This window comes from Carcharodon carcharias, chromosome 13 (assembly GCF_017639515.1).
Source record: "Carcharodon carcharias isolate sCarCar2 chromosome 13, sCarCar2.pri, whole genome shotgun sequence".
Classification (NCBI taxonomy): domain Eukaryota; kingdom Metazoa; phylum Chordata; class Chondrichthyes; order Lamniformes; family Lamnidae; genus Carcharodon; species Carcharodon carcharias.
In genome coordinates this window covers 67,005,570-67,027,684 of record NC_054479.1, presented here as the reverse complement: position 1 = coordinate 67,027,684, position 22,115 = coordinate 67,005,570, and the positions used below count along the sequence as shown (strand labels likewise).

General features: G+C 45.8%; 1 protein-coding gene across 1 annotated transcript in view; it reads left to right on the top strand.

Moving 5' to 3' along the window:
* LOC121285997 (glutathione hydrolase light chain 1-like) overlaps nt 1–22,115 on the top strand; it is a 54,733-nt gene that overhangs the window by 10,851 nt on the left and 21,767 nt on the right. Inside the window, exons 3-4 of the mRNA XM_041203010.1 lie at nt 3,120–3,232; nt 4,041–4,154. Of these exons, the coding sequence (XP_041058944.1) occupies nt 3,120–3,232; nt 4,041–4,154 (227 nt within the window). The remainder of the gene's footprint in view (nt 1–3,119; nt 3,233–4,040; nt 4,155–22,115) is intronic.

The following is a 22,115-nucleotide window of genomic DNA, read 5'->3' as shown; positions in this document are numbered from 1 at the left end:
TCAATACCATTATCCATTCCTGAATCCTCCATCAACAAAATCCTGGCAGTTACCATTGACCAGAAACTTAACTGGACCAGAATGTAAATACAGTGGCTACAAGAACGGGTCGGAGGCTGGCTATTCTATGGTGAGTGACAAAGCCTTTTCAGCATCTAAGAATCACAATTGAGGAGTGTGATGGAATATTCACAATTTTCCTGGATGAATGCAGCTCCACCATTTAGGAGAAAGCAGCCCCCCTTGATTGGCACCATGTCTTCTACCTAAAACATTCACTCCTTCCACCACTACCACACTGAGCCTGCTGTGTACCATCTACAAGACGCATTTCAGCAAATCACCAAGGCTTCTTTGACAGCACCTCCCAAAACCATGAAAGTTCAGAAGGTTCCCCATGTGTGTTTAATAGAGTCAGAATAGAAGAGATGAAGCCATAAAAACAGTAAGTAGGTTTACTTAGCTGGAGAAATTGAAAAGGAAGGATAAGTGGCTTGTTTGAGGTTAGATCGAAGCAGGCTATGCTACCATGGAGATGGGTGAAGCTTAAGGAAGTCCTCTGATAATAGCCAATTTCAGATTATCAATCAAGATCACAGTGTGGTTCACTTATGTGTGCTAGAAGCTGCAGAGCCCTGTACTTTGCAAATGGAAAGAGCATGCTCATGCACTGTCTTTTTCAACTAAGCAAAAGCTTGGGGAATAGCCATTCCCTTGACCAATCAGTCGACCTGTCTGATTTGAATTTAAACAAAAGCTTGACAGTTAATTGTTCCCTGATGCATTCTCCATGGCAATGCCTCTAACAACCAGAGTCCACTTCCAACCAATCCGCACTCTTCTCTCATGCAGTATAAATTGTTGATCCCTGTAGAATTGGTATTCTCGTGAATTGTCCTGAAGAGTACAAGACAATATGTCTCTTTTTAATTTCAGCAATTCTCTGGTTTAAATTTAGCTGAGTGTTCTGAAAAGGCTCTATATTGAAAAGGCTCCAGTAACATAGGACTCAGAGAAGTTCTGTGAGCCATTGGGTGCAGCTGAGAGTTGTAGTTTAGACCTTGCGTCGTTTGCAGCTCACAGAGAAGTCCTGGGGAGCTAAGGAAGTGGCAGAAGGTTGCCAGTTCTATGCTGGAGAGAAATAGGTCTTAGAGAAGACTTGAGAGCCATTTATAGTTTGGTGCATCCGAGAGACTGGAGTTCAGAGATACCCAGGGGCAGTGCCAGTTTAGTGTAGCTAGCGGTCTGCAAAATAGCTGGAGGTATGCCAGTAATTAGAGATAGGAGTACAGCTTTGTGAATCCCATGAAGGCAATCTCCAAAGAGGAGGTTGAACCATCAGGAGCTGAGCAGTTGTTGAGGCAGTCCAAGTCGGAACAGCTCCTGAGGGAATTCGGAGGCTAGATCTTTGAAAGGCAAGAGTTGAGATCCCTTGTGAGGGACACAGACTTTCAACAAGATATTGTGACTCTCAGTGGTCACCAACGCCTGGGTGGGTTGCTGTGAAATCCAGAAGATCTGTCTTAGTCACATCTGCCATTTAATGTGCAGTGTGGTGTGTTTGACCACAGTTTGCTTGTTAATTAATTATTTTTTTTTATTCAGTCATGGATGTGGGTATTGCTGGCTAGGCCAACATTTATTGCCCATCCCTAATTGCCCTTGAAAAGATGGTGATGAGCTGCCTTCTTGAACTGCTGCAGTCCATGTGTTGTAGGAACACCAACAATGCTGTTAGGAAGGGAGTACCAGGATTTTGACCCAGCGACAGTGAAGGAACAGCAATATAGTTCCAAGTTCATCTGCTGCCCTTGTCCTCCTTGTGGTAGAGATCGTGGGTTTGGAAGGTACTGTCAAAGGAACCTTGGTGAGTCGCTGCAGTGTATTTTGTAGATGGGACACATTGCTGAAACTGTGCATCAGTGGTGGAAGGAGTGAATGTTGAAGATGGTGATAGGGGCGCCAATCAAGCAGGCTGCTTTATATGGATGGTGTCAAGCTTTTTGCGGGTTGTTGGGGCTACACTCTTCCAGGCAAGTGGGGAGTATTCCATCATACTCATGATTTATGCCATGTAGATGGTGGACAGGCTTTGGGGAGTTAGGAGGTTTGTTAATCTCTATAGAATTCCCAGCCTCTGGCCTCAGTTCCTGATTAATGGTAACCCCCAGGATGGTGATAGTGGAGGATTCAGCAACATGAGTTGGGTAATGCTATTGGATGTCAAGGGGAGGTGGTTGGATTCTCTTGTTGGAGATGGTCATTGCCCGGCACTTGTGTGGCACAAATGTTACTTGCCGCTCGTCAGCCCAAGCCTGAACATTGTCCCAGTCTTGCTGCATATGGATACAGACTGCTTCAGTATCTGAGGAGTCATGAATGGTACTGAACTTTGCACAATCATCTGCGAACATCCCCACTTCTGATCTTAGAATGGAAGGAAGGTCATTGATGAAGCAGCTGAAGATGGTTGGGCCGAGGACACTATTCTGAAGAGCTCCTGCAACAACGTCCCAGGACTGAGATGATTGACCTCCAACCATCATAACCATTTTCCTTTGTGCTAGGTATGCCTCCAACCAGAGGAGAGTTTTTTGCCTTGATTCCCACTGACTTCAGTTTTACTAGGACTCCTTGATGCCACATTTGGTCAAGTGCTGCCTTGATGTCAAGGGCAGTCACTCTCACCTCACCTCTGGAGTTTAGCTCTTTTGTCCTCATGTTAATTTTGAATGTTAGAGTTTAACATAGATATCGTAAATTGTTTTACTTTGCTGACTTTGTAAAATTCATTTTGTTTGTTTAAAACTATGGAATATTGTGGCTCTATTCTCTTGGCAAGAACCTGCTATTTCAAAATTTGCCTACTTTAAGCAAAAAGTTACTGGTCCCTAACTGGATCGTAACACTGTGTTAATGCATGAACACTTAATCATAAGCAATTAAGGATGGATATTAAATTTTGGTCTTGCCATGATGCCAATGAACTTGTTTATTAAAAAAATCCCCACATCATAATTAAAATGGGATTCACCGAACTATTGCATATCACACTTAATCAACACATTCCCATACAGCGTCTGAATATGAGTCTTTTAAAAGTATTCTTTTCTCAATAGGTAAGACACCTCTCTCCTCCATGTGCCCTGCCATCATACTTGATAAAAACAAGTCAGTGAAGATGGTAGTGGGTGCCTCAGGAGGAACAAAGATCACCACAGCAACTGCTCTGGTACGTACTAACGGTATAAAGGACTATGAGGATAGACACAATAATAGGGAACTGGAGGGGAAAGAAATGCCAGGGGCAGGATTTTCCAGTCAGCGAGCGAGGGATGACATTGGGTGAAACTCCCAACGTCACCCCGCATCGTTTCCATTTTCAGATCGGCGGGGGCGCAGCCAAGTCAGCTGCACGTCTGCCGACCTGTCAAAGGCCTACTGGCGCCATTGAAGAACTAATTAAGGTCATTAATGGGCCTGCCTGTTCAACCTTAAGGTTGGCAGGCAGGCCGGGAGCCCTGGTGGACTTTGGAAAAAGCATGAAACCTCATCCACGGGCGGGATAAGGTTTCATGAGGGTATTTAAATTTTTATCCAAACTTTCAGTAAAAGTTATGGGCATGTCCCAACTCATGTGACAGTGTCACATGAGGGGACGTCAGGGAAATTTTTTTATTATTTGTATTAAAAATTTTAATTCCAAACCGATCTCCCTGAGGCAGCACTTAGCCTCAGGGAGATCTGTGCACTCTTTCGCTTGCATGCGCAAAAGAGCGCACTCCCAGCTGAGGGAATACCCCCGCCCACACAGGGAGCGCACAGTGCTTCTGAGCGGACATCACGCTGGGCAGGCTTTAATTGGCCCGCCCACATAAAATAATGGCGCACCCCCAGTCGGGGGTGACAATCGGAGGCACGCCCACCCACGCCTACTCCTGCACTTCCCTCCCAATGGGGGGAAAATATTTCCCCAGGAGATCTTGTTGGGAAACCTAACTTCTTGTCTGATTACTTCACTGTTCCTCTTGTATTTCAAGGTGATAATGAACGTGTTATGGTTTAATTACAATGTTAAGAGAGCTGTGACTGAACCCAGAGTTCACAATCAACTATTCCCCAATGTGACCCAAGTTGAGGAAGCTGTGGAGAAGGTTGGTGTATACGTTGTGTGCATGAACACACACTATCTATTACCATTGAGCCACACAAGCTTACAGTGCATTCAGCCATTCATTCGTTCATGTCTATGCAAACTAGGAGGAGTAGTCCACTCGGCCCTTCAAGCCTGCTCCGCCATTCAATAATATCATGGCTGATCTGATTGTAACCTCCAGTCTACTCCAATAACCTTTTGCCCCCTTATTAATCAAGAAGCTATCTAGCTCTACCTTAAAAATATTCAAAGACCCTGCTTCCACTGCCTTTTGAGGAAGAGAGTTCCAAAGACTCACAACCCTCAAAAAAAATTTCTCCTCATCTCTGTCTTAAATGAGTAACCCCTTATTTGTAAACAGTGGCCTCTAGTTCTAGGTTCTCCCACAAGAGGCAACATCCTCTCCATATTCAATCTGTCAAGACCCCTCAGAATCTTAAGGGTTTCTTTCAACTTACATCTTACTCTTCTGAACTCCAGTGAATACAAGCCTAACCGGTCCAGCCTTTCTTCATAAGACAACCTGTCTATTCCTGGTATTAGTCTAGTAAACCTTCCCTGAACTGCTTCTAATGCATTTACATCTTACTTTAAATAAGGAGACCAATACTGTAGATAGGACTCCAGATGTGGTCTCTCCAGTGTCCTGTACAACTAAAGCATAACCTCCCTACTTTTGTATTCAGTTCCCCTCGCAATAAACAATAACATTCCATTAGCTCTTCTAATTACTTGCTGTACCTGCATTCTAGCCTTTTGTGATGCATGCATTAGGACATCCAGGTCCCTCTGAATCTCAAAGCTCTGGAATCTCTCACCATTTAGATATTATGCTTATTTTTTATTCTTCCTGCCAAAAAGGACAATTTCACATTTGCCCACATTATACTCCATTTGCCAGGTCTTTTTTTCCCATTCACACAATCTATCTATGTCACTTTGTAGCCTCCTTATACCCTCTTCATAACTTACTTTCCTACCTACCTTTGAGTCATCAGCAAATTTAGCAACAATACCATCTGTTCCTTCATCCAAGTCATTTATATAAATTGTAAGAAGTTGAGGGCCCAACAGTGATCCCTGTGGCACACTATGCATTACATCCTGCCAACCAGATAAAGACCCAATTATGGTTACTCTCTGCTTCCTGTTAGCTAGCCAATCTTCTATCCATGCCAATATGTTATCCCCAACTATGTGAGCTTTTATTTTCTGCAATAACATTTGATTGACACCTTATCAAATGCTTTCTGGAAATCTAAGTACAGTATATCCACCAGTTTCCCTTTATCCACAGCACATTCAAAGAACTCCAATAAATTGGTTAAACATAACTTTCCTTTCACAAAACCATGTTGACTCTGCCTGATTGCCTTAACATTTTCTAAGTACCCTGCTATAACATATTTAATAGTAGCTTCTAACATGACAGATGTTAAACTAACTGGCCTGTAGTTTCCTGCTTTCCGTTTCCCTCCCTTTTTGAATAAAGGAATTACATTTGCTATTTTCCAATCTAAAAGGAACCTTTCCCAAATTTGGAAAATTAAAACCAATGCATCGACTATTTCACTAGCCACTTCTTTCAAGACCCTAGGAAGGAGTCCATCAGGAACCGAACACTTGTCAGCCTGCAGCACCAACAGTTTGCTCAAGATCACTTCTCTGGTGATTGTAATGTTTCTGAGTTCCTTCCTCCCTTCCATTTCCTGATTTACAGCTATTTCTGGGATGATACTTGTATCCTCTGCAGTGAAAACCGATGCAAAATACTTATTCAATTTATCTGCCATCTCCTTACTTTCCATTATTAATTCTCCAGATTCACTTTCTATTGGATCAATCCTCACTTTGTGACCTTGCTCCTTTTTGAAATATCTATAGAAACTCTTAACATCTGTCTTAATATTTCCAGCTAGCTTTCTCTCCTGCTCTAATTTTTCCCTCCTTATTCAGCTTTCTGTCATTCTTTGCTGTTCTTTATATTTTGTCCAGTCTTCCGACTGCTACCCACTTTTACGTAAGTATATTCTTTTTCTTTAAATCTGATATTTTCTTTAACTTTTTTAGTTAACTACAAGTGGTGAGTTCTCCCCTTGGAAGTATTCTTTCTCATTGGAATGTATCTATTCTGTGTATTCTGAAATATCCCTTTAAAAGTCTGCTACTGCATCTCTATGGACCTATCTCACCCTCATTTGCCAGATCATTCTAGCTCTGCTTTCATGCCCTCATAATTGCCCTTACTTAAGTTTAAAATGCTAGCCATGCCAGCTCCTTGCCACAGCAACTACAAAACTAACTTCATTACACCACACTCATCCAATTATCTTTCTTTGTTTCAAATATTTATCCAACTTTCCTTTAAAAGATATAATGCCCAATCGCCCTGAATTGCTTTACTTTCCCTTTGTGACAACCAGATTATTTCCCTACTCACACTATTAAAGCCTTCAATCATATTAAAAAAACCTTTGTTAAATCTCTTCATAGCCTTCCCAAATTACCCCAGGGTCTCAAGAACCTTTATAAAACAAGTTTCCTGTCCCTGGCATCATCCTGGTGAATCTATGCTGAATGTTATTTCTAGCTTCAAAGTCTTTTCCATAACGTAGTGCCCAAAAACACACGCGGTATTCTAACCATGAACCAACCAATGCTTGGAACAAAATAATATCATTATTCCTTTTCCTCTGTATTCCATATTCCTATTCATGAAATGCTTTTTTTTTAAATGATTTATTTACCTGCATTCACAGTCTCAGGAACCCCAAAATCTCTGTTCATCCATATTCTCCAACGCCCTTCCTATCTCTAAATACTTATGTAGTTTTCTCTTGAATTTTTTTTATTCTTTCATGGAACGTGAGCATTGTTGGCAGGGCCACTTGCCCTTGAGTAGGTGGTGGTGAGCTGCCTTCTTGGACAGCTGCAGTGCAGGGGCATAGTTACACCCTACAGTGCTGTTAGGAAGGGAGTTCCAAGATTTTGACCCAGTGACAGTGAAGGAACGGCAATATATTTCCCTTGTCTTTCTAAGCGGCAGAAGTCATGGGTTTGGAAGATGCTGTCAAAGGAGCCTTGGTGAGTTGCTGCAGGGCATTTTGTGTATGGTACACACTGCTGCCACTGTGCACTGATGGTGGAGGGAGTGAATGCTTAAGATGGTGGAGAGGGTGCCGATCAAGTGGGTTTCTTTGTCCTGGATGGTGTTGAGCTTCTTGATTGTAGTTGGAGCTGCACTCATCCAGGCAAGTGAAGAGTATTCCATCACACTCCTGACTTTTGCCTTGTAAATGGCAGACATGCTTTGGGGAGTCAGGAAGTGAGTTACTCTCTGCAGAATTCCCAGCTTCTGACCAGCTCTTGCAGTCACAGTATTTATACGGCTGGTACGGATCAGTTTCTTCTTAACGGCAACATCCAGGATGTTGATGCTGGCAGATTCAGCATTGATGATGTCTGTGAATGTCAAGGGAAGATGGTGAGATTCTCTTGTTAGAGATGGTCATTGCCTGGCACTTGTATGGCACGAATGATATTTACTACTTATCAGCCCAAGCCTGAATATTGTCCAGGCCTTGCTGCATATGGACACGGACTGTTTCAGTATCTTAGGAGTTACTATTGGTACTGAACACTGTGCAATCCATATCCATAATTAGCCGTAGTCCCCAAGGGGCTCTAGGCAACTCACTCTGTTTACTGTGCTGCTTTCATTCTGCCCTCCATCCTGGTTCTGATGTCCACCCATTCAGTCTTCCTCCGACCCAGCCTGTTCTTTCCTGATGTTTCATCTTGTATTGGTGCCAACATTAGACTCTCATCCCACCTTTTCCAGTGATGGTGCTTTCTCAATATCTGCAACTTCACTGCAGCCAAAGATCCATGAGATGCTGAGACTCCGATCAATTAGAGCAGACACTAAAAACTGCATCCAATTTTATAATTTGTCAGATAATTACAATCAGTGCTCCATAATAAATTCAACCCAGAGAATAAAATTAAGATAAATAACAACGGCAGTAACACAAAATGGTTCTAAAGTTTCAGTAAATTAAAATCTAAGGTTTTTACATGATAGATGTTAATTAAAACATTTCAGCTAACCTCCCCATATTTAAGTGACATCAGAAGAGAAGTAGCTGACTGGTAAGTCTTTTTTAAAATACTAAAGTTTATTATCAAATAAATAGATGAATGGCAGGGCAGTTCAGACGCTTGGAGTGTGCATCCTGTTCCACGTGGAAACTGCAGGATTCTTCATGTTTCTTGGATAACCATATGTGCAAGGGGTGTTGTCAGTGCAGCAGCTCAAGTTTTGGAGCTTGGGAAGCAGCTGGTATCACTAGTGGTCCATGTGGTTGAGAGCTCCGTGGATAGCATGTTTATAAATGTATAGATGAAGCTTAAGAGTATGCAGGGAGAGAGGGAATCCGTGACTGCCAGGCATGAAGGTAGAGGCAGGTGGTACTTGAGTGCATCTCACTCACCAACCAGTATTTGGTTCTGATAATGGTGAAAGTGACAGCTCATCTGGGGAGTGTAGCCAGAGCTAAATCCATGGCACCAGGACTGGCTCAGCTTACAGAAGAGCATGAAGAAGTCTGGAAGAGCAATGGTGATAGGAAATTCGAAGGTTAGGAGAATAAAGAAACATTTCTGTGGCCACATATGTGAATCTAGGATGGTGTATTGCCTCCCTGATGCTAGGTTCAAGGATGTCACTGAGCAACTGCAGTGCAGTGAATTTTCCATACCTGCTGGCATCGGGCATGTTTGGCGGCATGTTCGGACAATATGGTGAGAACGCCAAAAATCAATTTCACAAAATCGTGAAACAAGTTTGCAATCATCTGCTCTGCCCGTCAATGGCGGGCCACATTTCCTGCTGTTGGACATCGGGAAACTCACTGTAATACATCTGCATATCATTATAAGCCTGACTGTCTGGAATTATCCCCCCCCCCCACCAAGTGCTGGATCATCCAAGCACATCAGCATGATTGTACGTTGATGTATTTCACAACAGCATATATAAGGCGTGCAGTTGGCTGGCTCACTTTGAGAGGAACTCGGAGGTGAGTGCACAGTAACGTTGCGCAGCGCTCACAGGGGTCACTTGTTGGACTTCAAGGTTGAGGTACGTTAGGGGGGGAGCAAGGGCTGCCCTGTGGTTGAGGCAGGTTGGGGCAGGGGGGGCAAGGCCTGCCCTGCGGTTGGGGCAAGTTGGCGGGGAGAAAAGGGCTGCCCTGCGATTGAGGTGGGTTGAGGGGTGGAGGGGTGGGCAAGGACTGCACTGCAGTTGATGGTGGTACACAAGCACAGGTGGTGGGGAGTGAAGTAGCCACACGTAAAGGAAACCTTGTATAAAGTGACTATTCCTCTGCAGCTGAGATAGTTCAAGCGCAGCCACATTAACATGCTTGGAGTTGGGCTTCTAGCTTATCTGCCTACTCAAGCAATGCAGAGGCATGAAAGCACCACCAAGTGCTCCAGTGCTTTTCACCCCTCGGGTACAGGCTGCAAACTAATGAGCTGCTTAGTGGACTGCAGAACAGCTGGATGACTGGGCATGTTGTGCAATCCCCTTGCGAATGTTGGCCATGGAGCAGTCACTGGTGGAGGGGCTCACAGCCCCTTGCAATGTCATCAGCCCGATTTGGACCAGTCTCTTCCGTGGTTCAAGCTAACAGTGCAGCCTTGCAGTGTGGGTTAGGAGAATGCCTGCGCCTGAGCTGAGAGCACAACACGCAGACCAGTAGGCAAAGCTGCTGCCAATTGGTTGACTGGGATAGGGTGGATGAGGATGGGGTTTTGGGCAGCCAAGCAGCCCACTAAACTCTGGCCATCCAAGCGGCAGCCAGCACTTTCTGGGATGCGTTAAGGGTCCTTCAGGCTTAACCAACAGAAGTTCTTAGAACATCCAAGCTAACCCATGCATGTCTCTCTTTCATCCTGCAGGAGGAGTACATCAGGATCATGAGCCTGGTGAACTAGCGGTATGCCTCGTGGTGTACAGAGAGCGGAGACGAAAGAGAAGAGAGTGACTGAGGCACCTGGCTGTGCAAAGGGAGAAGCAGCACCCTCAAGAAGAAGGGGCAGCTAGGTCTCCTGCACACACTGCTAAAGAGCCACAGAGAGCAATCACTGGTCAGCGCCTAGCTAGACCCAGGGTCTACCGACACCGGCTTTCATTCCTGCAAATAACCGAGAACCAGTGTTGCTAAACACTGCACATGTCCAGCGAACATGTCATTCACATCTGCCAGCTGCTGCAGGATTTTGCATCACGGGGATATGGAGGGCATCAACTGCCCATGGCGTGAAAATGACTACAGTGCTCAATTTTTACCAGGAGCCAGTAGCTCCTTTCAGGGCTCCAGATTGACCTTTGTGGGATATCGCAAGCCTCCACCCACAAATGCATCCATGAGGTCACAAGCACCATCATTGCAAGGGCACCCAACTTTCTGCAATTCACCTGGAACCAAGAAAGCCAGGATGCAAGAGCGATTCGATTTGTCCAGACCTCAATTTTCCCACAGGTGCAAGGTGCCATTGACTATGCGCACATCTCTGTTGCAACAAGGGGTCAACTGTGTCAACCGCAAGGGCTTCCATTCGCTGAATGTGCAGCTGGTGTGCGACCACCACAAATGCATCCTGCAGATTTGTGCACGGTTCCCAGGGAGTGTCCATGGCTTCTAGATTCTCAGTCAGTCACAGGTCTCTGATGTATTCCAGGGTCCACAGAGGCTGCAGGGATGACTCCTCAGGGACCAGGGCTAACCGCAGAGGACGTGGCTGATGACACCCGTACAGTGGCCTCAGACTGCAGCAGAGTGTTGGTATAATGAGGCTCATGCTACAACTCGCAACTTGGGATGCTGAAAATGAGATTCCGATGCCTAAATTGGTCTGGTGGAGCCCTGCAATATTGAGCATGGAGGGTCCCATGCATCATCATCATCTGCTGCGCCCTTTAATAACTGGTGCTGCAAAGGAGAGAGGAGCTGGCTGAGGAGGAGACATAAGAGCTACATGTCTCCTTAGATGAGCAGGACATCAACGGGGATGAGGATGAGGAGGTCCTCAAAGGCAACGAGGACAGCGATAAGGCCATTGCACTGACCAGACGAGGTAAGTGAGCTCATAACTAGATTTGTGGAGGATGATGACGACATGCAGTGAGGAGATGCCATAGATCTTCACATAGCCTCTGTGAATGTCTGACTCTTGTCTGGCCGAGGGCAGCTCACTTGTGTTCTGTGATCAGGGTCACGTCATGGAGACGCAGCTGGGAAACCTTAAAGGCACCAGAGCCCTTGTCCGCCTTCAGCATGTAACCCCTTCAGGAGCACAGTGACACTGGTCACAGATGCTGACCTGATGGGGGACAGCTCCACCTTAAAGGTGCTGAGAGCACACAGAAAGAATGACACAATTCTATGACGACTGCCCACTACATTCTGGCAATAATGACAAGCACCATCGAGGTGCAGGCATCAGTAATGTGTCCAGGGATTATGAGGCCGGACCATCACTTTGGTCTGAAGGCTGTACAAAGCACAGGGGAGGCCCTGGACTGAGACATCTCCCTTTATCTTGTGCAGGAACCAAGGTTTCACATCTGAGTGACACGAACACTGCTCATCAGAACAAGGAGCCATAGGCAGGAAGACAATAATAAACATTATGTACAAGTCATTAACACCCATGCCCAGTCTGTGCAACTACATCTTATTAACTATTGTTAATTTGGTTTAATTGTTTTGCCTCTATAAGAGTTACATCTTATTAACTTTTGTTAATTTGGTTTAATTGTTTTGACTCAGAAAGAGTTACATCTTATTAACCTTCCTAACCCTGCCGTTACGTCTCGGTGTTCCCTGGACACCCACACCTTCTCAAGGGCAACTAGGGATGGGCAATAAATGGTGGCCCAGCCATTGAAGCCCACATTCCATGAATGAATAAAAAAATGAATTAGTCTCATGGGTGATAGTATAGTAGTTCAGAAGTCCCAGTAGAAACAGTGTAGATAGGAACCAGGCATTCAACTGAACCGAACCCTTGTTCTGAGCTACTGCTTGCTAGATATAAGATGGCAGACTGAATGGCAATACAGCAAGACAGGGTAACTGGCTTTCCCAGCTAGGGGGCAGCATGTGACATGACTCCCACTTCTTCTCCACTTTGGCTCTGACAAAGGATGAATATCCCTTTTTCTGGATTCTTGTGATTGTTCATGTTCAACCATTAAGAATTTGAAAGGAAAGCTGCAGGTTCCTTTGTCGTGGCAGATAGGTAGTCTCCATTGGCCAGGCCCAGCTTAGGAAATGTAGGTGACCTTTATATATTTCCCTTTGATGTTGATCTCTGCAGCCATTGGGGTCATTTGCATCTCATAACAAGGTGTCAGCTTCTCTGATATAGCCAGAAAGTTCCCTTTGTTCATTGTTACAGGCAGACATAGCTTCAGCTTTTTTAACATCTTTATCCAGTCTTGTTTAATTTTAGAAAGTTGCCATGTTGATGTATATATTTTTGTAGGTTATAGTCCATCTGCAAAATATTTGCCCATTCACTTACCCTATCCACATCCCTTTGCAGATTCTTTGTATCGTCCTCACAACTTGCTTTTCCTACCTATCTTTATATCATCAGCAAATTTGGCTACAATATGTTTGGTCCCTTCAACCAAGTCGTTGATATAGATCGTAAATAGTTGAGGCCCCAGCACTGATTCTTGTGGCACTCCACTAATTACAGTTTGTCATCCAGAAAATGTTTCCTGTTGGCCAACCAATCCATCCATCCATGCACCTTATTGAATGCTTTTTAGAAATCCAAACACACTACATCAACTGGTTCCTCTTTATCCAGCTGTTAGACCCCTTTCCTTTGGCACAGCAGTGCCAACATTGTATGCTTCTTTCTACTGACATTTACAATCTGCATTTACTATTGCCTATGCTTTCTTTCAGTCAGGTCCATTTTGGCTGCTCTTCTAGCATTTTTCACTTTCTTGTAGAGACTATGCAATCACCAGTGAACATCCTCACTTCTGACCTTATGGAAAGTCATTGATGAAGCAGCTGAATATGGTTCGGCCTAGGAAACTACCCTGAGGAACTCCTGCAATGATGTCCTAGGGCTGAGATAATCAACCTGACAACAACCACAACTATTTTCCTTTATGCTAGGTAAGACACCAACCAGTGAGTTTTCCCCAATTCACATTGACCTCAATTTTGCTAGGTCTCTCTGATACCAGGCTCAGTCAAATGCTACCCTGATATCAAGGGTATCAATATACCAATACCTCACTTCAAGTTCAGCTCTTTTGTCCATCTTTGAACCAAGGTTGTAATGAGGTCAAGAGCTGAGTGGCCCTGGCAGAAGCCAAATGGAGCATCATTGAGTACATAATTGCTTTGTAAGTGCTGCTTAAGAGCACTGCTTATGAAACCTTCCATCAATTTGCATATCATCACGAATAGCCTGATGGGACAGTACTTGGTCAAATTGGATTTATCCTGTTTTTTGTGAAAAAGTCCTACCTTGCAATTTTCCATATTGTCGGATAGATACCAGTGTTGTAGCTGTATTGGAACAGCTTGGCTAGGTGTGCAACTAGTTTTCTAGCACAAGTCTTCAGTACTACTACCAGTTCCTTCAGCCATTATTAGGTATCACATGGAGTGAATTGAATTGGCTGAAAACTGACATTTGTGGATCTTGGGAGGAGGCCAAGATGGATCATCCACTGGCCACTTCTGGCTGAAGGTGTTTGCAAATGCTTTAGCCTTGTCTTTAGCACTGATGTGCTGGGCTGTCCAATCATTGAGAGTGGGAATATTTGTGGAGCCTCCTCCTTCGATTAGTTGTTTAATTGTCTACCACCATTCACAACTGGAGGTGGCAGGACTGCAGGGGTATGATTTGATCTGTTGGTTCTTGGAACACTGCTTCTGTTGTTTGGCATGCATGTAGTCCTGTGTTGTACACTACACCATGTTGGCACTCATTTTAGATAAGCCTGGTGCTACTCCTGGCATGCCCTCCTGCACTCCTCCTTGAACCAGGGTTGATCCCCTACCTTGATGGTAATGGTACAGTGAGGGATATGCCAGGGTATAAGGTTACATATTGTGGTTGAATACTATGCTATGATGATCCACAGAGCCGCAGATACCCAGTTTTGAGCGTCTGGAACTGTTTTGAACATATTCCATTTAGCATACTGATAATGTCACACAACATGGAAGATAGTATTTTCAGTGTGTAGATGGGACTTGGTCTAAGGATTGGGCAAGTGGTCACTCCTATCATTACTGACATGGAGAGAGGCATCTGCGACAGATACATTGGTGAGGGCAAGGTCAAATAGGCTTTTCCCTCTTGTTTGTTCCCTCACCACCCTGTGAAAACCCAGTCTGGCAGATATCTTTTTCAAGACTGGGCCAGCTCGATCTAAGGTGGTGCTACTAAGTCAACCTTGCAGATGGACATTGGAGTACCCTATCAGAGAACATTCTTTGCCCTTGCTAGCCTCAATGCTTATTCCGTCGAAGCTGTGTTCAACATGCTGCACTCATCAAATGGGTGAGGGCATTAGGTGGTAATCAGCAGGAGGTTGCCTTCCCCATGCTTGACCCAATGCCATGAGACTTAATGGGGTCTGTGTCAAATGGATCCATACTGGTTGGTGAAGTTAAAACAAAGACACAGCTGCTTTCTTTGTAGGAGAGAATTTATTGACATAGTTCACAGTCAATATTACTCCCCAACCTGAATGTCCCAGTTATCCCCATTTATACTCTTGAGCAACCAATTAAGCTAAATTAAGAGAACAAGGGACAAACTAAAAGGTGGCCCCTTAAAGGGATACTGAAAAAATAAAGACAAATCTTAAAGTAAACCTCCAAAATTCGAAATAAAACGTGATTAAGGGGGCCAATAAAGGACCCCATTCCCCAATGTGCCCACTGGGCTTGAAAGGCCTCTATCATGCCAGCAGAGAGCGCATGCTTCCTCTCTTAAGGACACCTGGCCACAAACATAGCCACAGAAGAGGGGCAGACAGTCGGGCTGGACAACCTCCTCAACTTTTGAGCAACCAATTAAACTAAATTAAGAAAATGAGGGACAAAATAAAAAGCAGCCCCTTAAATGGATACTGTAAAAATAAAGACGAAGCTTAAAGGAAACATACAAAATTCAAAATAAAAAGTGATTAAGGGAATCAACAAAGCACCCCAACTCCCGTGATGCCCATTGGGCACGAAAGGCCTCCATCGCACCGTAGACACTGCGTGCTCCCTCTCTAAAGACATGCAGCTACGAACATGGTCATGGAAGAGGAGCAGACATTTGGCAGGACGACCCCTTCGATCGCCCATTGCTTGAACCTGTTGATGGCCAACTTGGCCAGGCCCTAAGCCCATTTATACAAATTTTCCTCACTCTAAATAAGCAAACTTTGATAATGTTTCTGCTCGATTTCGAACTAGGGACCTTTCGCATGTGAGGTGAATGTGATAACCACTACACTTCAGAAACATAATTAATTCTGAAGGCACCTAAAGGGAGGACAGATGAGCAGCGTAGTTGGCAAGGTTCATACCTGTGTGGGGAGACCCCAATGGATTTCGAATCCATTGTCTTAACCACTCGGCCATGATTATAATGTTATTGGAATTCATTGTAACTCTTTCGAGTACAAACACATTTCCATCTGTTCCTATTCAGATGAAGTTACATTGTTTCATAGTTTGCCATTGTGAGATTTGAACTCTTGATCTTGGGGTTACAAGCCCAGTACCATAACCACTTGGCTATTTAGGCCAAGCTCGGCCATGATTATGGTGCACAAATACCCATCACTTGTTTAACAATATAATTGGCTTTAAACCTTAACAATGTAATTAATGAGACATTGACAGATACCCTCTTTCTTTTAAATTAAAACTTTTGAAAACTGAAGAACAATCTTTCAAACTACTCAAAAAGAAACTAAATTATATGTGTTTTTCATCTTCCATTATCTTACATTATATTATAACCAACCACTAATAGATCCCATGTTCCCCTTTCTGTAAACAAATTCCTTTTCTTTACATCACATATAAGTAACTAGAAAGTAATCAAAGAAAATACCAGTTTTCCACATCCTCATTATAACACAAGGTGTTGCTCTTCCAGTCCATCTAATAATTCCTTGGAGTAAGTACCTCGCTTCACAAAACAGTCTGACAATTGGTGACGTGCATCCGCCCATTTGGAAATATCTCTTCTTTCTAGCATTTCCTTTTTGCTAGCAAGGTCAATTCTCAACTTTTTTTCAGTGACACCCTTTGTTTGAATATTGTCAGAAAGAGAATGGTTATTCACATAACATTCTATGGGCAAACTTTTCTCATATTGCCTCTCGTATAGTATTTCGTTCGGTATATTAGTTAAGTATACCCCCATATCTATTGCTTCTACCAACACCAGTGTTTCAGCAGCCAAGGTGCTTTTCACTATCCTTTTTATTTTCTTCCCTTCCCAGGCCAATGGACAGCTTTTGTTATTTTTTCCTACCAAGAACATGATAAACCCTGCCGTGCCAGAATTCCCACCTGGAACTTTGGTATGTGAAGCTTCGCTAAAAATGACTAACCTCATATCTTCTGGATCACTCAAGGCTGGAAACTTGAGTGTGCATTCCTCTGTATTTACTTTCTTTAATGTTTTATTTGCTCTCAGAACTTCCTCAACTGTGGCATGTTTCATCATAGTACCCAGTTCCGATATGTCATAACTAGCATCAGGTCTAGTCTGGGTGCACAACCAGTTCAACTGTCCAGTCAAACCTTCTTAATTGGATAATTTCTTCCTTGGATCCAGGTTCCTCTTTTTAGGAGGACCTGGCCTGATTTATTGGGGCACGATTGACATTTTCTAAATTAGACGGTTGATTCAAGGTCAGTCCTGACTTATTCCGCTTAATGTCTGACCCAAATATTTAAAGGGCCCTGAAACCTGGCTTCCAACCTTAAGTTCCTTTGTTATTTTATATATCACCCATTGCTCAAATTCTGCAGAATCTCTCCACAGAAAATCATCAACGTGCATCATAAAGATGCCTGCTAGTTTCTCCTTGTAATATCAATAGAACATTGCTGGGTCTGTCTTTAGCACAATGCAACCTGTTTTCAACAAAACAGACCTAAATAAGAAATATCATACCCTTGACACATCATTCAACCCATAAACAAAATTGTTCAATTTTCAGTTTCCCTTCTATGTCACCAGCTTCTTTAGGTGGTTTCTAAAACACTTCCCTTTGAATTTTTTCACCCTGCAAAAATGCAGCTTTCATGTCAATTGATTTACATTCCCAGGAACTTGATGCCAGAAGAGCTAAGAAAATCTTCAAGCTCACTTTTCCTGCAGTAGGGAAGTCCACCCTGACATCTTGATCACCAAGGGCAGAATTTTGCGTTTGGTGGGCGGGCCCGACCGACTCGACGGCGGACGGGCAGCCGATTCCCAACGCCAAAACAGGCCGCACCGCCATTTTGCGTGGGCAGGCCAATTAAGATCCGCCCAGCGGGGTTCCGACTCCCGTGTTCATCGGGAAAATTAAATCGGCAGCGGGCGTGTTCAGGCCGCCAGTTCCAATAGGGAACTGGCAGTCTGTATAAAGAGCGGCCAGGCAGCCTCCTTTACACTGTTCACCATGGCCAGTCACCGGGCAGCACAAGAGGTGAGGGCAGAGGAAGAGGAAGGGGGCAGGCTGCAGGGTAGGCCAGCAGGGGGCCACTGTGCCCCTCGGTTCTCAGAGGCCTGCCTTGATGTCCTCCTTGAAGAGGTGTCCAACCATCGGATGTCTTGTTTCTGGAGGATGGGAGTAGGAGGGCTCCCCACATCACCAGGCAGGCGTGGCAGGAGGTGGAGGAGGCTGTTAGCTCTCATGATGCTGTGCAGTGCACAGGAATGCAGTGCCACAAGTGCTTCAATGATTTGCTGCACTCTGGAAGGGTGAGTCCCTTGTTAGCCTTGGCCATTTTACCCAGCAGGTAGCCTTAGCCTTTGAGCAGCCCCCCCCCACCCCCCCCGCCCCCCCCCCCGCCCAACACGTCTTAGTGTCGTTATTGCATTGGGCATTTGGCGCACACTGGGTGGGCAGATAGTGACCATGCTTACATCAGCCTTAGTGGTTGAGGAGATGGGTTCTCCCCGCAGCATATGTTGGTGTTTGTCACATTTGAGTAGTCTGGGAGCAACCTGCAGGGGAAACAGCTAGACACATACTCAGAACTTCAACACGTGTCTTATTGATGATGATGAGATGGTGGAAGGGGAGCCTCAAGGTGTCATAGCCAAGAGCCATCTGCTGGCCTCGGCGCCATACCTAGTTGCATGTCTTTGCCATGGGCACTACGACCTGTGTGTTATTCAAAGTGATGGATGCCGAATGTATCCAAGGTGTCCATTGGGGGAGGGGGTTGGGAGCAGCCGTACTATCTTCCGGTGACTAATCACCAGTAGTGTGGACAAGAGCCGCTGGAGGCCTCAGATGGATCACTGTGGTTGGGGTGTGGCATGCGCATGCAGAGTACATGAGCGATCATCCCCAATAAATGCTCTTCTATGTTCTGCAGGCAAAAACTCAGAGCAATGTGCGGGAGCAGCAGCAGACTGATGGTGGGCACGCCGTGCTTCAGCACCTCACCACGTATGAGGAGCAGGCCATGGAGCTGGGGAGGAGGCAGGCGGCCAGGTCAGCAAGTGTCAGCGAGGCTGGGGTGCAGCAGCCAGGTATTTGAGGGCCACAGTCCCATCCACTCAGTCTCCCCACCATCCATAGCACTAATGATTGCTGCAATCGTTAATGCAGCAACACTGCTCATTCACAGACTGATACAGTCAGATGTGTGGGTCATACACAAAGGTCCCTCAGCCCCTTGAGGATGCGCATCTCTAGCACCTTCCAAAGTTGCCTTATCCCATTTGTGACCACTATCCCCATGGCCTAACATGCCAAAGCATCATTGCTACACATCCAAAGACTTATTACATCTTAGGAGGGTTTGTACCTCCACCACCCTTTCAGCCAGTGTATCTCACATTACTCTGTCCAAAAGGTCCTCAGCACCTCACCTGTCAACCTCATGGCACTCAACTTAAATAAACGCCACCATGTTAGTCATCCCTGCGCCAAGGGGAAATGTTGCCTTCTGTCCACCCGTTCTATGCCCCTTATAACAGTATGAAGGTCAATAACGTGACCTGTCAATCTCCTGTGCTCCACGGCAAATGTGGCAAGTGTATGCAATATTTCCACATAACTCCAACACTCCAGGCCAGCATGCATCCAGGTCAGGAATCTCTGCACTCTCCCCACTCCAATGCCATCCCTCCCATGACGCGCAGGTCACAAATGAACGCAGAAGTGTGGATGTGGCCTCGACAGCGTTTTCTGCACTTGCAACATGACCTCCCTTTTCCTACATTCTATTCCTCGGCTAATAAAGGCAAGTTTGGCTTTGACCTTGTTAAAAGACTTATGTTCCTGTTCTGCTACCTTAACAGGTCTGCCCAGCAAGGTCCCTGTAATCGTCGTGACTTTCCACGGTCCTCCCGTTACTCATGTATTCCTGTACCTTGTTTGTCTTGCCCAAGTGCCTAACCGCAAACTTATCCACATAACATTCCATGTGGCATTCCTTAGGCCATCTGACAAGCCTGTCGGTATGCGTGGGTAATTTTTGGGCCTCCTCTTGACTATTTATCACCCCACCAATGTTCGTCTCCTTAGGTTCTTAAAGGTTGAGTGCATTATGAGCCTGGGGTGGGAAAGGGATGAATGGTGTTACTGACTGAATGCTAACTGATGCACTGTCCTTGTTGTTAACTTCAGCATCAGCCACATGGCCGCCACCAACATGTCCAGAGCCACCCCTCCACACCTGAGGGACAAGACTTGCAATGTGCGTCACATCATTTCAGGGAGCCAGACACCAATGCAGTGACAAATACTTTGGTGGGGATTATGACATCGGCTAGTGTCCCGGGGCACAATGGCGAGGGCACTTCACAATCGCTAGAGGAGATGACCTGGACAGAGAAGGCCGATGGCACCAGCAGCCGGAGGACTGCAGGGGACCAGGCACATGCTGAGTCTGGCAGTGATGATGTGCCTCTGGAAATATCAGCCATGCAACAGCTGCAGGACAAGTGGCAGGGTGCACGGGAGCATCTGGCAGGTTTGCATGAGGGTGTGCTTCAATTGGTCTCTGTGGTGGAGGAATCCAGGCAGAGTGTCAGTGAAGGCATGAACCTCAGGACAGAGCTTCAGGCTTCCTCCATTGAGAGATAGGCGACTCTCATGGAGAGGGGCTTCAATCGGATTGAGATTCTTCTGATTGGGTTATGCTCTGACCTGCAAACCCTCACAGTGCTAATGGCCACAGGTGGTCATTCGCAACGTGGGAGATGTTCTGGGCACCAAGTGTTGCAGCTCGGTGCCTATCCATCTGCGGTAAGCAGGGAGGTCCAATGTGACCTCACATCGGCGCAGCAGCTGCCTGTCGTCGCTGCGAGCTCCTCTCAGGGCGCTCCGGATGAGGGCAGCAGCTCCTCCGCCCCTCTGCCAGTGACTGTTGCATCCGTTGAGGATGCGACATCTGGGGAGGTGCCCATTCTGGAACTGGCCACTCCCTCCCAGGTGGGGTCAGCGCAGGCTCCTCTGGCCAGAGGACGGCCACCAAGGTCATCGAGGCCAACAGGACAGCAGAGTCAGCAGGCTGTCTCACAAGCCATTCCGAGCGATGGGGCGACACCTAGACGTAGCACCCGCAAATTAGAGCATAAGGCAGGTTAGGCACTCCACAGGTTTGTCACTGGTAATTTTATGTTGGCCCTAGATTAGGGAATATATCATTATGTGCATCACAGCAACATTTGTGGTTTATTTTGGTGGCAATAAAGTCCACGTTTCTGACCATGGCTGAGGGTGTTTCCTTTGTGCTGCATTTGTATGTTTCACAGACATCTCATGAGTGTTTGAGTGGACATTAATGTTTCTGTACTAAGCCCTTAGTTGCAGCTGATGAGGTGGAAGATGTAGTACCTAAGTGCCATGTGTGGAAGCGCCAGGCAATGCTGGTCCTGCTGATCCATGTGTGTGGAGCTAGCTGAAGGTTCATTGGATTAAAGTGTCCCGGATGTCCCTGCCTCCTTGGTGTAGTAGCAGGTCGGTGTGCTGCCCCTCATCATTGCCTTGTGCTTCCTCATCCTCTGAGCCACTTCTGGATTCATCATGTGCAGCCTCATCCACTGTGTCAAGGTCTTAATCGTCAACTGCGTCACCCCTTTCCAGCGCAAGATTGTGCACAGCGCAGCATGCTACCACTATCATAGAGACGCGATCTGGGGAGGTACTAGAGTGCATTCCCTTAGCAGTCCAGGCAACGGAAGCACATCTTGAGAAGACCGATGGCTCTCTCCACCACAGCCCTTGTGGTGCCGTGGCTCCTATTGTAGCGCTCCTCAGCTTCTGTTCTTGGATGGTGGAGAGGCACCATGAGCCACCTTCTGAGGGGATAGCCCTTATCACCCACCAGCCAACCATCCAGCCAAACCAGAGCACTGAAGAGCACTGGCACCTGGGAGCGTGTGAGGATGTAGGCATCGTGGGAGCTGCCTGTGTACCAGCACAAACATGCAGAATCTGCATCCTGTGATTACACACTATCTGCATGTTCATGGAGTGGAAGCTCTTCCTGTTGGAGAAGGCACCGTGCTCACCTGCTGATGCCTTAATGGCTACATGTGTTCAGTCTATTGCACCCTGGACGCGGGGGAAGCCAGCAATGGCCGCGAAGCCTCTGGCTCGCTGTGTCTGACTTGCCTGGTCGCAGCAGAAATGGATGAAGGTCAATTCACCTCTGAACAGAGCATC